We start from the raw sequence: 11907 nt of genomic DNA, 5'->3' as shown, positions 1-11907 counted from the left end.
ATATACTGTATATTACCATAGAGACAAGCATGATATTATATTATACTGTATATTACCATAGAGACAAGCATGATATGTTACCATTATAATATACTGTAAATTACCATAGAGACAAGCATGTTACTAATATTATAATATACTGTATATTACCATAGAGACAAGCATGATATTATAATATACTGTATATTACCATAGAGACAAGCATGTTACTAATATTATAATATACTGTATATTACCATAGAGACAGGCATGATATTATAATATACTGTATATTACCATAGAGACAGGCATGATATTATAATATACTGTATATTACCATAGAGACAGGCATGATATTATAATATACTGTATATTACCATAGAGACAAGCATGATATTATAATATACTGTATATTACCATAGAGACAAGCATGTTACTAATATTATAATATACTGTATATTACCATAGAGACAAGCATGATATTATATTATACTGTATATTACCATAGAGACAAGCATGATATGTTACCATTATAATATACTGTAAATTACCATAGAGACAAGCATGTTACTAATATTATAATATACTGTATATTACCATAGAGACAAGCATGATATTATAATATACTATATATTACCATAGAGACAAGCATGTTACTAATATTATAATATACTGTATATTACCATAGAGACAAGCATGTTACTAATATTATAATATACTGTATATTACCATAGAGACAAGCATGTTACTAATATTATAATATACTGTATATTACCATAGAGACAAGCATGATATTATAATATACTGTATATTACCATAGAGACAAGCATGTTACTAATATTATAATATACTGTATATTACCATAGAGACAAGCATGTTACTAATATTATAATATACTGTATATTACCATAGAGACAAGCATGTTACTAATATTATAATATACTGTATATTACCATAGAGACAAGCATGTTACTAATATTATAATATACTGTATATTACCATAGAGACAAGCATGTTACTAATATTATAATATACTGTATATTACCATAGAGACAAGCATGTTACTAATATTATAATATACTGTATATTACCATAGAGACAAGCATGATATTATAATATACTGTATATTACCATAGAGACAAGCATGTTACTAATATTATAATATACTGTATATTACCATAGAGACAAGCATGTTACTAATATTTCAGCTCTTGTATGAATTAAATGTAAATAGACAGACAAATCACGATTTAACATTCAGATGACATTGGGTTATGCTGCCAAAATATCCCAGGGGACAGTTTTGATTCCCAATCTACTAATACAGTATTTTCCTGTTGAGCTTTTGCTCTGTCATATAAATGGCAACATTCTATTCAGGACAAAACATTCATTTCTTTCAGAGTCAAATCTCACATTTTCCATCTGCTTGAGCTTCTATCGTGAAGGTGTTTCAAAGTGTGTCTTTGGCATCAGTGTTAAAATCTTCACATTTCATATCTTCTAACTACCTCCCATCTCTCCTCATATCCCACCGTTAACCTGATTCTCCAGTATCTACCTCCCATCTCTCCTCATATCTAACTACCTCCCATCTCTCCTCATATCCCACCGTTAACCTGATTCTCCAGTATCTAACTACCTCCCATCTCTCCTCATATCCCACCGTTAACCTGATTCTCCAGTATCTAACTACCCCCCCATTAACCTGATTCTCCAGTATCTACCTCCCATCTCTCCTCATATCTAACTACCTCCGATCTCTCCTCATATCTAACTACCTCCCATCTCTCCCCATTAACCTAATTATCCAGCATCTAAATACCTCCCATCTCTCCTCATATCCCCTCGTTAACCTGATTCTCCAGTATCTAACTACCTCCCGTCTCTCCCATTAACCTGATTCTCCAGTAACTACCTCCCATCTCTCCCCATTAACATGATTCTCCAGTATCTAACTACCTCCCATCTCTCCCCATTAACCTAATTCTCCAGTATCTAACTACCTCCCATCACTCCTCATATCCCCTCGTTACCCTGATTCTCCAGTATCTAACTACCTCCCATCTCTCCTCATATCCCCTCGTTACCCTGATTCTCCAGTATCTAACTACCTCTCATTTATCTTCATATCCCTCGTTAACCTGATTCTCCAGTATCTAACTACCTCCCATCTCTCCTCATATCCCCTCGTTAACCTGATTCTCCAGTATCTAACTACCCCATCTCTCCTCATATCCCCTCGTTAACCTGATTCTCCAGTATCTAACTACCTCCCATCTCTCCTCATATCCCCTCGTTAACCTGATTCTCTAGTATCTAACTACCTCCCATCTCTCCTCATATCCCCTCGTTAACCTGATTCTCCAGTATCTAACTACCTCCCATCTCTCCCCATTAACCTGATTCTCCAGTATCTAACTACCTCCCATCTCTCCCCATTAACCTGATTCTCCAGTATCTAACTACCTCCAATCGCTCCTCATATCCCCTCGTTACCCTGATTCTCCAGTATCTAACTACCTCCCATCTCTCCTCGTTAACCTGATTCTCCAGTATCTAACTACCTCCCATCTCTCCTCATATCCCCTCGTTAACCTGATTCTGCAGTATCTAACTACCTCCCATCTCTCCCATTAACCTGATTCTCCAGTATCTAACTACCTCCCATCTCTCCTCATATCCCCTCGTTACCCTGATTCTCTAGTATCTAACTACCTCCCATCTCTCCCATTAACCTGATTCTCTAGTATCTAACTACCTCCATTCTCTCCCCATTAACCTGATTCTCCAGTATCTAACTACCTCCCATCTCTCCCATTAACCTAATTCTCCAGTATCTAACTACTAACTAGCGGCCTCCAATCTCTCCTCATACACCCCCCCATTAACGCGTATCTGTCAGACTTGATTGGTTTGTGTGAAAGAACAAGGATCTCTGAAGTTCTTGGTCCTTCACAGGATCACACAGCTTGACCTGGCCGATTCACTGAGGAGAGAACGAAGAAGAATGTGAAAAATGTGTTGTTCACCTCTGCTCGATATCAGGGTAATTACACTGTAATAACATCAGGATAGAGTGGACAGAGGGTTCTAGTTCCTCTACCCTATATCAGGGTAATTACACTGTAATAACATCAGGATAGAGTGGACAGAGGGTTCTAGTTCCTCTGCCCTATATCAGCGTAATTACACTGTAATAACATCAGGATAGAGGGTTCTAGTTCCTCTGCTCGATATCAGGGTAATTACACTGTAATAACATCAGGATAGAGTGGACAGAGGGTTCTAGTTCCTCTGCCCTATATCAGGGTAATTACACTGTAATAACATCAGGATAGAGTGGACAGAGGGTTCTAGTTCCTCTGCCCTATATCAGGGTAATTACACTGTAATAACATCAGGATAGAGGGTTCTAGTTCCTCTGCTCGATATCAGGGTAATTACACTGTAATAACATCAGGATAGAGTGGACAGAGGGTTCTAGTTCCTCTGCCCTATATCAGGGTAATTACACTGTAATAACATCAGGATAGAGTGGACAGAGGGTTCTAGTTCCTCTGCCCTATATCAGGGTAATTACACTGTAATAACATCAGGATAGAGTGGACAGAGGGTTCTAGTTCCTCTGCCCTATATCAGGGTAATTACACTGTAATAACATCAGGATAGAGTGGACAGAGGGTTCTAGTTCCTCTGCCCTATATCAGGGTAATTACACTGTAATAACATCAGGATAGAGTGGACAGAGGGTTCTAGTTCCTCTGCCCTATATCAGGGTAATTACACTGTAATAACATCAGGATAGAGTGGACAGAGGGTTCTAGTTCCTCTGCCCTATATCAGGGTAATTACACTGTAATAACATCAGGATAGAGTGGACAGAGGGTTCTAGTTCCTCTGCCCTATATCAGGGTAATTACACTGTAATAACATCAGGATAGAGTGGACAGGGGGTTCTAGTTCCTCTGCCCTATATCAGGGTAATTACACTGTAATAACATCAGGATAGAGTGGACAGAGGGTTCTAGTTCCTCTGCCCTATATCAGGGTAATTACACTGTAATAACATCAGGATAGAGTGGACAGAGGGTTCTAGTTCCTCTGCCCTATATCAGGGTAATTACACTGTAATAACATCAGGATAGAGTGGACAGGGGGTTCTAGTTCCTCTGCCCTATATCAGGGTAATTACACTGTAATAACATCAGGATAGAGTGGACAGAGGGTTCTAGTTCCTCTGCCCTATATCAGAATATTTCATTCATTCAGATCTAGGACGTGTTATTTTAGTGTTCCCTTTATTTTTTTGAGCAGTGTATATACTGTACATTCTGTACGACCCCACCTCTGAATGACAGCATTATCACATATATACTGTACATTCTGTACGACCCCACCTCTGAATGACAGCATTATCATATATATACTGTACATTCTGTACGACCCCACCTCTGAATGACAGCATTATCATATATATACTGTACATTCTGTACGACCCCACCTCTGAATGACAGCATTATCATATATATACTGTACATTCTGTACGACCCCACCTCTGAATGACAGCATTATCATATATATACTGTACATTCTGTACGACCCCACCTCTGAATGACAGCATTATCATATATATACTGTACATTCTGTACAACCCCACCTCTGAATGACAGCATTATCACATATATACTGTACATTCTGTACGACCCCACCTCTGAATGACAGCATTATCACATATATACTGTACATTCTGTACGACCCCACCTCTGAATGACAGCATTATCACATATATACTGTACATTCTGTACGACCCCACCTCTGAATGACAGCATTATCACATATATACTGTACATTCTGTACGACCCCACCTCTGAATGACAGCATTATCATATATATACTGTACATTCTGTATGACCCCACCTCTGAATGACAGCATTATCATATATAATGTACATTCTGTACAAACCCACCTCTCAGCTGGCCCCCCAGTCAGCTTCATCCTCTTGGAGGCGCTGCCCTCTGCTTCTGCTGGAGCGGTAGGTCTGGAGGGGGTCTGGGGTGGAGGGGGGGCCACCCTCTTCCTCCCTGGGGTGGTGGTGGCGGGTGGTGTGGAGGGGGTAGTTTGGTTCTTCTGGTCCTCTACAAAGCAGCGTAGAGGTCTCCTGACCAGATCATCTCTCTGATGGACCACTGTGTTCCTGGAGTTTAACTGACTGTAGAGACCACAGACAACAACTGACTGTAGAGACCACAGACAACAACTGACTGTAGAGACCACAGACAACAACTGACCGGAGAGACCACAGGCAACACATTACAACAACTGACCAACTGACAACTGAGAGAGAGAGAGAGAGAGAGAGAGAGACAGAGAGACAGAGAGAGAGAGAGACAGAGAGAGAGACAGAGAGAGAGACAGAGAGAGAGAGATGGGGTGTCTGTGTTAACGTACCCTACAGCAGAGCTCAGGCTGTAATACCAGTCGTTGATATCTTCCTGATCGCTGGACATCAGCAGCAGCTTGGCTTTAGGGAAGGTCAACTAGGAGACAGAAAGAGGGGGATGAGTAAGAGAGAAATATGGGGGAGGGCGAGGAGGGGGGGTTAGGGACATAAAGAGGGAGGGAGGGAGAGGAGGGGGGGTTAGGGACATAAAGAGAGAGGGAGGGAGGGAGAGAAGGGGGGGTTAGGGACATAAAGAGAGAGGGAGAGAAGGGGGGGTTAGGGACATAAAGAGGGAGGGAGGGAGAGGAGAGGAGGGGGGGTTAGGGACATAAAGAGGGAGGGAGGGAGAGGAGGGGGGGGTTAGGGACATAAAGAGGGAGGGAGAGGAGGGGGGTTAGGGACATAAAGAGGGAGGGAGAGGAGGGGGGGGGTTTGGGACACAAAGAGGGAGGGAGGGAGGGAGGGAGAGGGGGGGTTAGGGACATAAAGAGGGAGGGAGGGAGAGGAGGGGGGGGTTAGGGACATAAAGAGGGAGGGAGGGAGAGGAGGGGGGGGTTAGGGACATAAAGAGGGAGGGAGGGAGAGGAGGGGGTTAGGGACATAAAGAGGGAGGGAGGGAGAGGAGGGGGGGGGTTAGGGACATAAAGAGGGAGGGAGGGAGAGGGGGGGTTAGGGACATAAAGAGGGAGGGAGAGGAGGGGGGGTTAGGGACATAAAGAGGGAGGGAGGGAGAGGAGGGGGGGGTTAGGGACATAAAGAGGGAGGGAGGGAGAGGGGGGGTTAGGGACATAAAGAGGGAGGGAGAGGGGGGGTCAGGGACATAAAGAGGGAGGGAGAGGAGGAGGGGGTTAGGGACATAAAGAGGGAGGGGGAGGAGGGGGGGTTAGGGACATAAAGAGGGAGGGAGAGGAGGAGGGGGTTAGGGACATAAAGAGGGAGGGAGGGAGAGGAGGGGGGGTTAGGGACATAAAGAGAGAGGGAGGGAGGGAGAGGAGGGGGGGGTTAGGGACATAAAGAGGGAGAGGAGGGAGGGAGGGAGAGGAGGGGGGGTTAGGGACATAAAGAGAGAGGGAGGGAGGTAGAGGAGGGGGGGTTAGGGACATAAAGAGGGAGGGAGGGAGAGGAGGGGGGGTTTGGGACATAAAGAGAGAGGGAGGGAGGGGAGGGGGGGTTAGGGACATAAAGAGGGAGGGAGGGAGAGGAGGGGTGGTTAGGGACATAAAGAGGGAGGGAGGGAGAGGAGGGGGGGTTAGGGACATAAAGAGGGAGGGAGGGAGAGGAGGGGGGGGTTAGGGACATAAAGAGGGAGGGAGGGAGAGGAGGGGTGGTTAGGGACATAAAGAGAGAGGGAGAGGAGGGGGGGTTAGGGACATAAAGAGGGAGGAGGGAGAGGAGGGGGGTTAGGGACATAAAGAGGGAGGGAGAGGAGGAGGGGTTAGGGACATAAAGAGGGAGGGAGGGAGAGGAGGGGGGTTAGGGACATAAAGAGAGAGGGAGGGAGGGAGAGGAGGGGGGGGGTTAGGGACATAAAGAGGGAGAGGAGGGAGGAGGGAGAGGAGGGGGGGTTAGGGACATAAAGAGAGAGGGAGGGAGGTAGAGGAGGGGGGGTTAGGGACATAAAGAGGGAGGGAGGGAGAGGAGGGGGGGTTTGGGACATAAAGAGAGAGGGAGGGAGGGGAGGGGGGGTTAGGGACATAAAGAGGGAGGGAGGGAGAGGAGGGGTGGTTAGGGACATAAAGAGGGAGGGAGGGAGAGGAGGGGGGGTTAGGGACATAAAGAGGGAGGGAGGGAGAGGAGGGGGGGTTAGGGACATAAAGAGGGAGGGAGGGAGAGGAGGGGTGGTTAGGGACATAAAGAGAGAGGGAGAGGAGGGGGGTTAGGGACATAAAGAGGGAGGGAGGGAGAGGAGGGGGGGTTAGGGACATAAAGAGGGAGGGAGGGAGAGGAGGGGGGGTTAGGGACATAAAGATAGAAGTGAGACTGAGGGAGAGGAGGGGGGAGAGTCTGCATGTCTGTCTGTTCCTCTCAGCCGGTCTGTCAAGAAATGGCTGGGGTTCTTCCAGCTTCCCCTCAATCAACGACTAGAAGTCTAGAAAATGGTTGACAATTGTATCCTTGTATTAGGACATCGTATTACAGTAAGGTTCCTTATGGCTCCTTCATTCAAAGAGCTGCTGCAATGACCCAGCCTGAACACTAGAGGGCAGGGCAGGCCCAGAAATAAACCACTAACACCTCAGACAGTAACATATTACTGTGACAGTCCTCTGTTAGTTCTCCACCTCTGACTACATGGATGTCCTCTCTGTCTATGAGGGTAGAGGACACCGATGGATGTCCTCTGTCTATGAGGGTAGAGGAGACAGATGGATGTCCTCTCTGTATATGAGGGTAGAGGAGACAGATGGATGTCCTCTCTGTATATGAGGGTAGAGGAGAGAGATGGATGTCCTCTCTGTATACGAGGGTAAAGGAGACAGATGGATGTCCTCTCTGTTAATGAGGGAAGAGGACACCGATGGATGTCCTCTCTGTATATGAGGGTAGAGGAGACAGATGGATGTCCTCTCTGTATATGAGGGTAAAGGAGACAGATGGATGTCCTCTCTGTTAATGAGGGAAGAGGACACCGATGGATGTCCTCTCTGTATATGAGGGTAGAGGAGACAGATGGATGCCCTCTCTGTATATGAGGGTAGAGGAGACAGATGGATGTCCTCTCTGTATATGAGGGTAGAGGAGACAGATGGATGTCCTCTCTGTATATGAGGGTGGAGGAGACAGATGGATGTCCTCTCTGTTAATGAGGGTAGAGGACACCGATGGATGTCCTCTCTGTATATGAGGGTAGAGGAGACAGATGGATGTCCTCTCTGTATATGAGGAGACAGATGGATGTCCTCTCTGTATATGAGGGTAGAGGAGACAGATGGATGGTCTCTCTGTATATGAGGAGACAGATAGATAGTCTCTCTGTATATGACGGTAAAGGAGAAAGATGGATAGTCTCTGTATATGAGGAGACAGATGGATGTCCTCTCTGTATATGAGGAGAGAGATGGATGGTCTCTCTGTATATGAGGAGGCAGATGGATGGTCTCTCTGTATATGAGGAGACAGATGGATGTCCTCTCTGTATATGAGGAGAGAGATGGATGGTCTCTCAGTATATGAGGAGAGAGATGGATGGTCTCTCTGTATATGAGGAGGCAGATGGATGGTCTCTCTGTATATGAGGAGAAAGATGGATGGTCTCTCTGTATATGAGGGTAGAGGAGAAAGATGGATAGTCTCTGTATATGAGGAGTCAGATGGATGTCCTCTCTGTATATGAGGAGAGAGATGGATGGTCGCTCTGTATATGAGGAGGCAGATGGATGGTCTCTCTGTATATGAGGAGACAGATGGATGGTCTCTCTGTATATGAGGGTAGAGGAGAAAGATGGATAGTCTCTGTATATGAGGAGAGAGATGGATGGTCGCTCTGTATATGAGGAGGCAGATGGATGGTCTCTCTGTATATGAGGAGACAGATGGATGTTCTCTCTGTATATGAGGGTAGAGGAGACAGATGGATGTCCTCTCTGTATATGAGGGTAGAGGAGACAGATGGATGTCCTCTCTGTATATGAGGAGAGAGATGGATGGTCTCTCTGTATATGAGGAGACAGATGGATGTCCTCTCTGTATATGAGGGTAGAGGAGACAGATGGATGGTCTCTCTGTATATGAGGAGACAGATAGATAGTCTCTCTGTATATGACTGTAAAGGAGGAAGATGGATAGTCTCTGTATATGAGGAGACAGATGGATGTCCTCTCTGTATATGAGGAGAGAGATGGATGGTCTCTCTGTATATGAGGAGGCAGATGGATGGTCTCTCTGTATATGAGGAGACAGATGGATGTCCTCTCTGTATATGAGGAGAGAGATGGATGGTCTCTCTGTATATGAGGAGAGAGAGATGGATGGTCTCTCTGTATATGAGGAGGCAGATGGATGGTCTCTCTGTATATGAGGAGAAAGATGGATGGTCTCTCTGTATATGAGGGTAGAGGAGAAAGATGGATAGTCTCTGTATATGAGGAGACAGATGGATGTCCTCTCTGTATATGAGGAGAGAGATGGATGGTCTCTCTGTATATGAGGAGAGAGATGGATGGTCTCTCTGTATATGAGGAGGCAGATGGATGGTCTCTCTGTATATGAGGAGAAAGATGGATGGTCTCTCTGTATATGAGGGTAGAGGAGAAAGATGGATAGTCTCTGTATATGAGGAGACAGATGGATGTCCTCTCTGTATATGAGGAGAGAGATGGATGGTCTCTCTGTATATGAGGAGGCAGATGGATGTTCTCTCTGTATATGAGGGTAGAGGAGACAGATGGATGTCCTCTCTGTATATGAGGGTAGAGGAGACAGATGGATGTCCTCTCTGTATATGAGGAGAGAGATGGATGGTCTCTCTGTATATGAGGAGACAGATGGATGGCCTCTCTGTATATGAGGGTAGAGGAGACAGATGGATGGTCTCTCTGTATATGAGGAGACAGATAGATAGTCTCTCTGTATATGACGGTAAAGGAGAAAGATGGATAGTCTCTGTATATGAGGAGACAGATGGATGTCCTCTCTGTATATGAGGAGAGAGATGGATGGTCTCTCTGTATATGAGGAGACAGATGGATGTCCTCTCTGTATATGAGGAGAGAGATGGATGGTCTCTCTGTATATGAGGAGAGAGATGGATGGTCTCTCTGTATATGAGGAGAGAGATGGATGGTCTCTCTGTATATGAGGAGGCAGATGGATGGTCTCTCTGTATATGAGGAGAAAGATGGATGGTCTCTCTGTATATGAGGGTAGAGGAGAAAGATGGATAGTCTCTGTATATGAGGAGACAGATGGATGTCCTCTCTGTATATGAGGAGAGAGATGGATGGTCTCTCTGTATATGAGGAGGCAGATGGATGGTCTCTCTGTATATGAGGAGACAGATGGATGTTCTCTCTGTATATGAGGGTAGAGGAGACAGATGGATGGTCTCTCTGTATATGAGGAGACAGATAGATAGTCTCTCTGTATATGAGGGTAAAGGAGAAAGATGGATAGTCTCTGTATATGAGGAGAGAGATGGATGGTCGCTCTGTATATGAGGAGGCAGATGGATGGTCTCTCTGTATATGAGGAGACAGATGGATGGTCTCTCTGTATATGAGGGTAGAGGAGAAAGATGGATAGTCTCTGTATATGAGGAGAGAGATGGATGGTCGCTCTGTATATGAGGAGGCAGATGGATGGTCTCTCTGTATATGAGGGTAGAGGAGAAAGATGGATAGTCTCTGTATATGAGGAGACAGATGGATGTCCTCTCTGTATATGAGGGTAGAGGAGGGAGATGGATGTCCTCTCTGCATATGAGGAAAGAGATGGATGGTCTCTCTGTATATGAGGAGACAGATGGATGGTCTCTCTGTATATGAGGAGACAGATGGATATCCTCTCTGTATATGAGGGTAGAGGAGACAGATGGATGGTCTCTGTATATGAGGGTAGAGGAGACAGATGGATATCCTCTCTGTATATGAGGGTAGAGGAGACAGACGGATGGTCTCTCTGTATATGAGGGTAGAGGAGACAGATGGATGTCCTCTCTGTATATGAGGGTAGAGGAGACAGATGGATGTCCTCTCTGTATATGAGGGTAGAGGAGACAGATGGATGGTCTCTCTGTATATGAGGGTAGAGGAGACAGATGGATGGTCTCTGTATATGAGGAGACAGATGGATGGTCTCTCTGTATATGAGGAGGCAGATGGATGGTCTCTCTGTATATGAGGAGACAGAAGGATGGTCTCTGTATATGAGGAGACAGATGGATGGTCTCTCTGTATATGAGGAGACAGATGGATGGTCTCTCTGTATATGAGGATAGAGGAGACAGATGGATGGTCTCTCTGTATACAGTGGGGCAAAAAAGTATTTAGTCAGCCACCAATTGTGCAAGTTCTCCCACTTAAAAAGATGAGAGAGGGCTGTAAGTTTCATCATAGATACACTTCAACTATGACAGACAAAATGAGATTTCTTTCCCCAGAAAATCACATTGTAGGATTTTTTATTTATTTATTTGCAGGGGGAAGGAGAGGCAGACAGGGAGAGGAAGAGAGAGAGTGAGGGGATAGTTAGACAGGGAGAAGGAGAGGCAGACGAGGAGCGGAAGAGAGAGAGTGAGGGGATAGTTAGACAGGGGGAAGGAGAGGCAGACGAGGAGAGGAAGAGAGAGAGTGAGGGGATAGTTAGACAGGGGGAAGGAGAGGCAGACGAGGAGAGGAAGAGAGAGAGTGAGGGGATAGTTAGACAGGGGGAAGGAGAGGAAGGGAGAGAGAGAGTGAGGGGATAGTTAGACAGGGGGAAGGAGAGGCAGACGAGGAGAGGAAGAGAGAGAGTGAGGGGATAGTTAGACAGGGGAAAGGAGAGGCAG

The 11907-nt window shown here is 45.4% G+C and overlaps 1 protein-coding gene across 1 annotated transcript in view; it reads right to left on the bottom strand.

The window, feature by feature from the left end:
* Positions 1-544: 544 nt before the first annotated feature.
* Positions 545-11907, bottom strand: part of LOC109876912 (rho guanine nucleotide exchange factor 39-like) — an 88034-nt gene continuing 76671 nt past the window's right edge. The window contains exons 9-11 of the mRNA XM_031815463.1: positions 5432-5520; positions 4950-5192; positions 545-2968 (exon numbers count right to left, since the gene is read on the bottom strand). Coding sequence (XP_031671323.1) covers positions 2935-2968; positions 4950-5192; positions 5432-5520 — 366 coding nt within the window. The 3' untranslated portion in view covers positions 545-2934. The remainder of the gene's footprint in view (positions 2969-4949; positions 5193-5431; positions 5521-11907) is intronic.

This window comes from Oncorhynchus kisutch, unplaced genomic scaffold (genome assembly GCF_002021735.2).
Source record: "Oncorhynchus kisutch isolate 150728-3 unplaced genomic scaffold, Okis_V2 Okis09a-Okis19a_hom, whole genome shotgun sequence".
NCBI classification, from domain to species: Eukaryota; Metazoa; Chordata; class Actinopteri; order Salmoniformes; family Salmonidae; genus Oncorhynchus; species Oncorhynchus kisutch.
The sequence above is the reverse complement of the archived record's forward strand: the minus strand, read 5'-3'. Positions and strand labels throughout refer to the sequence as shown.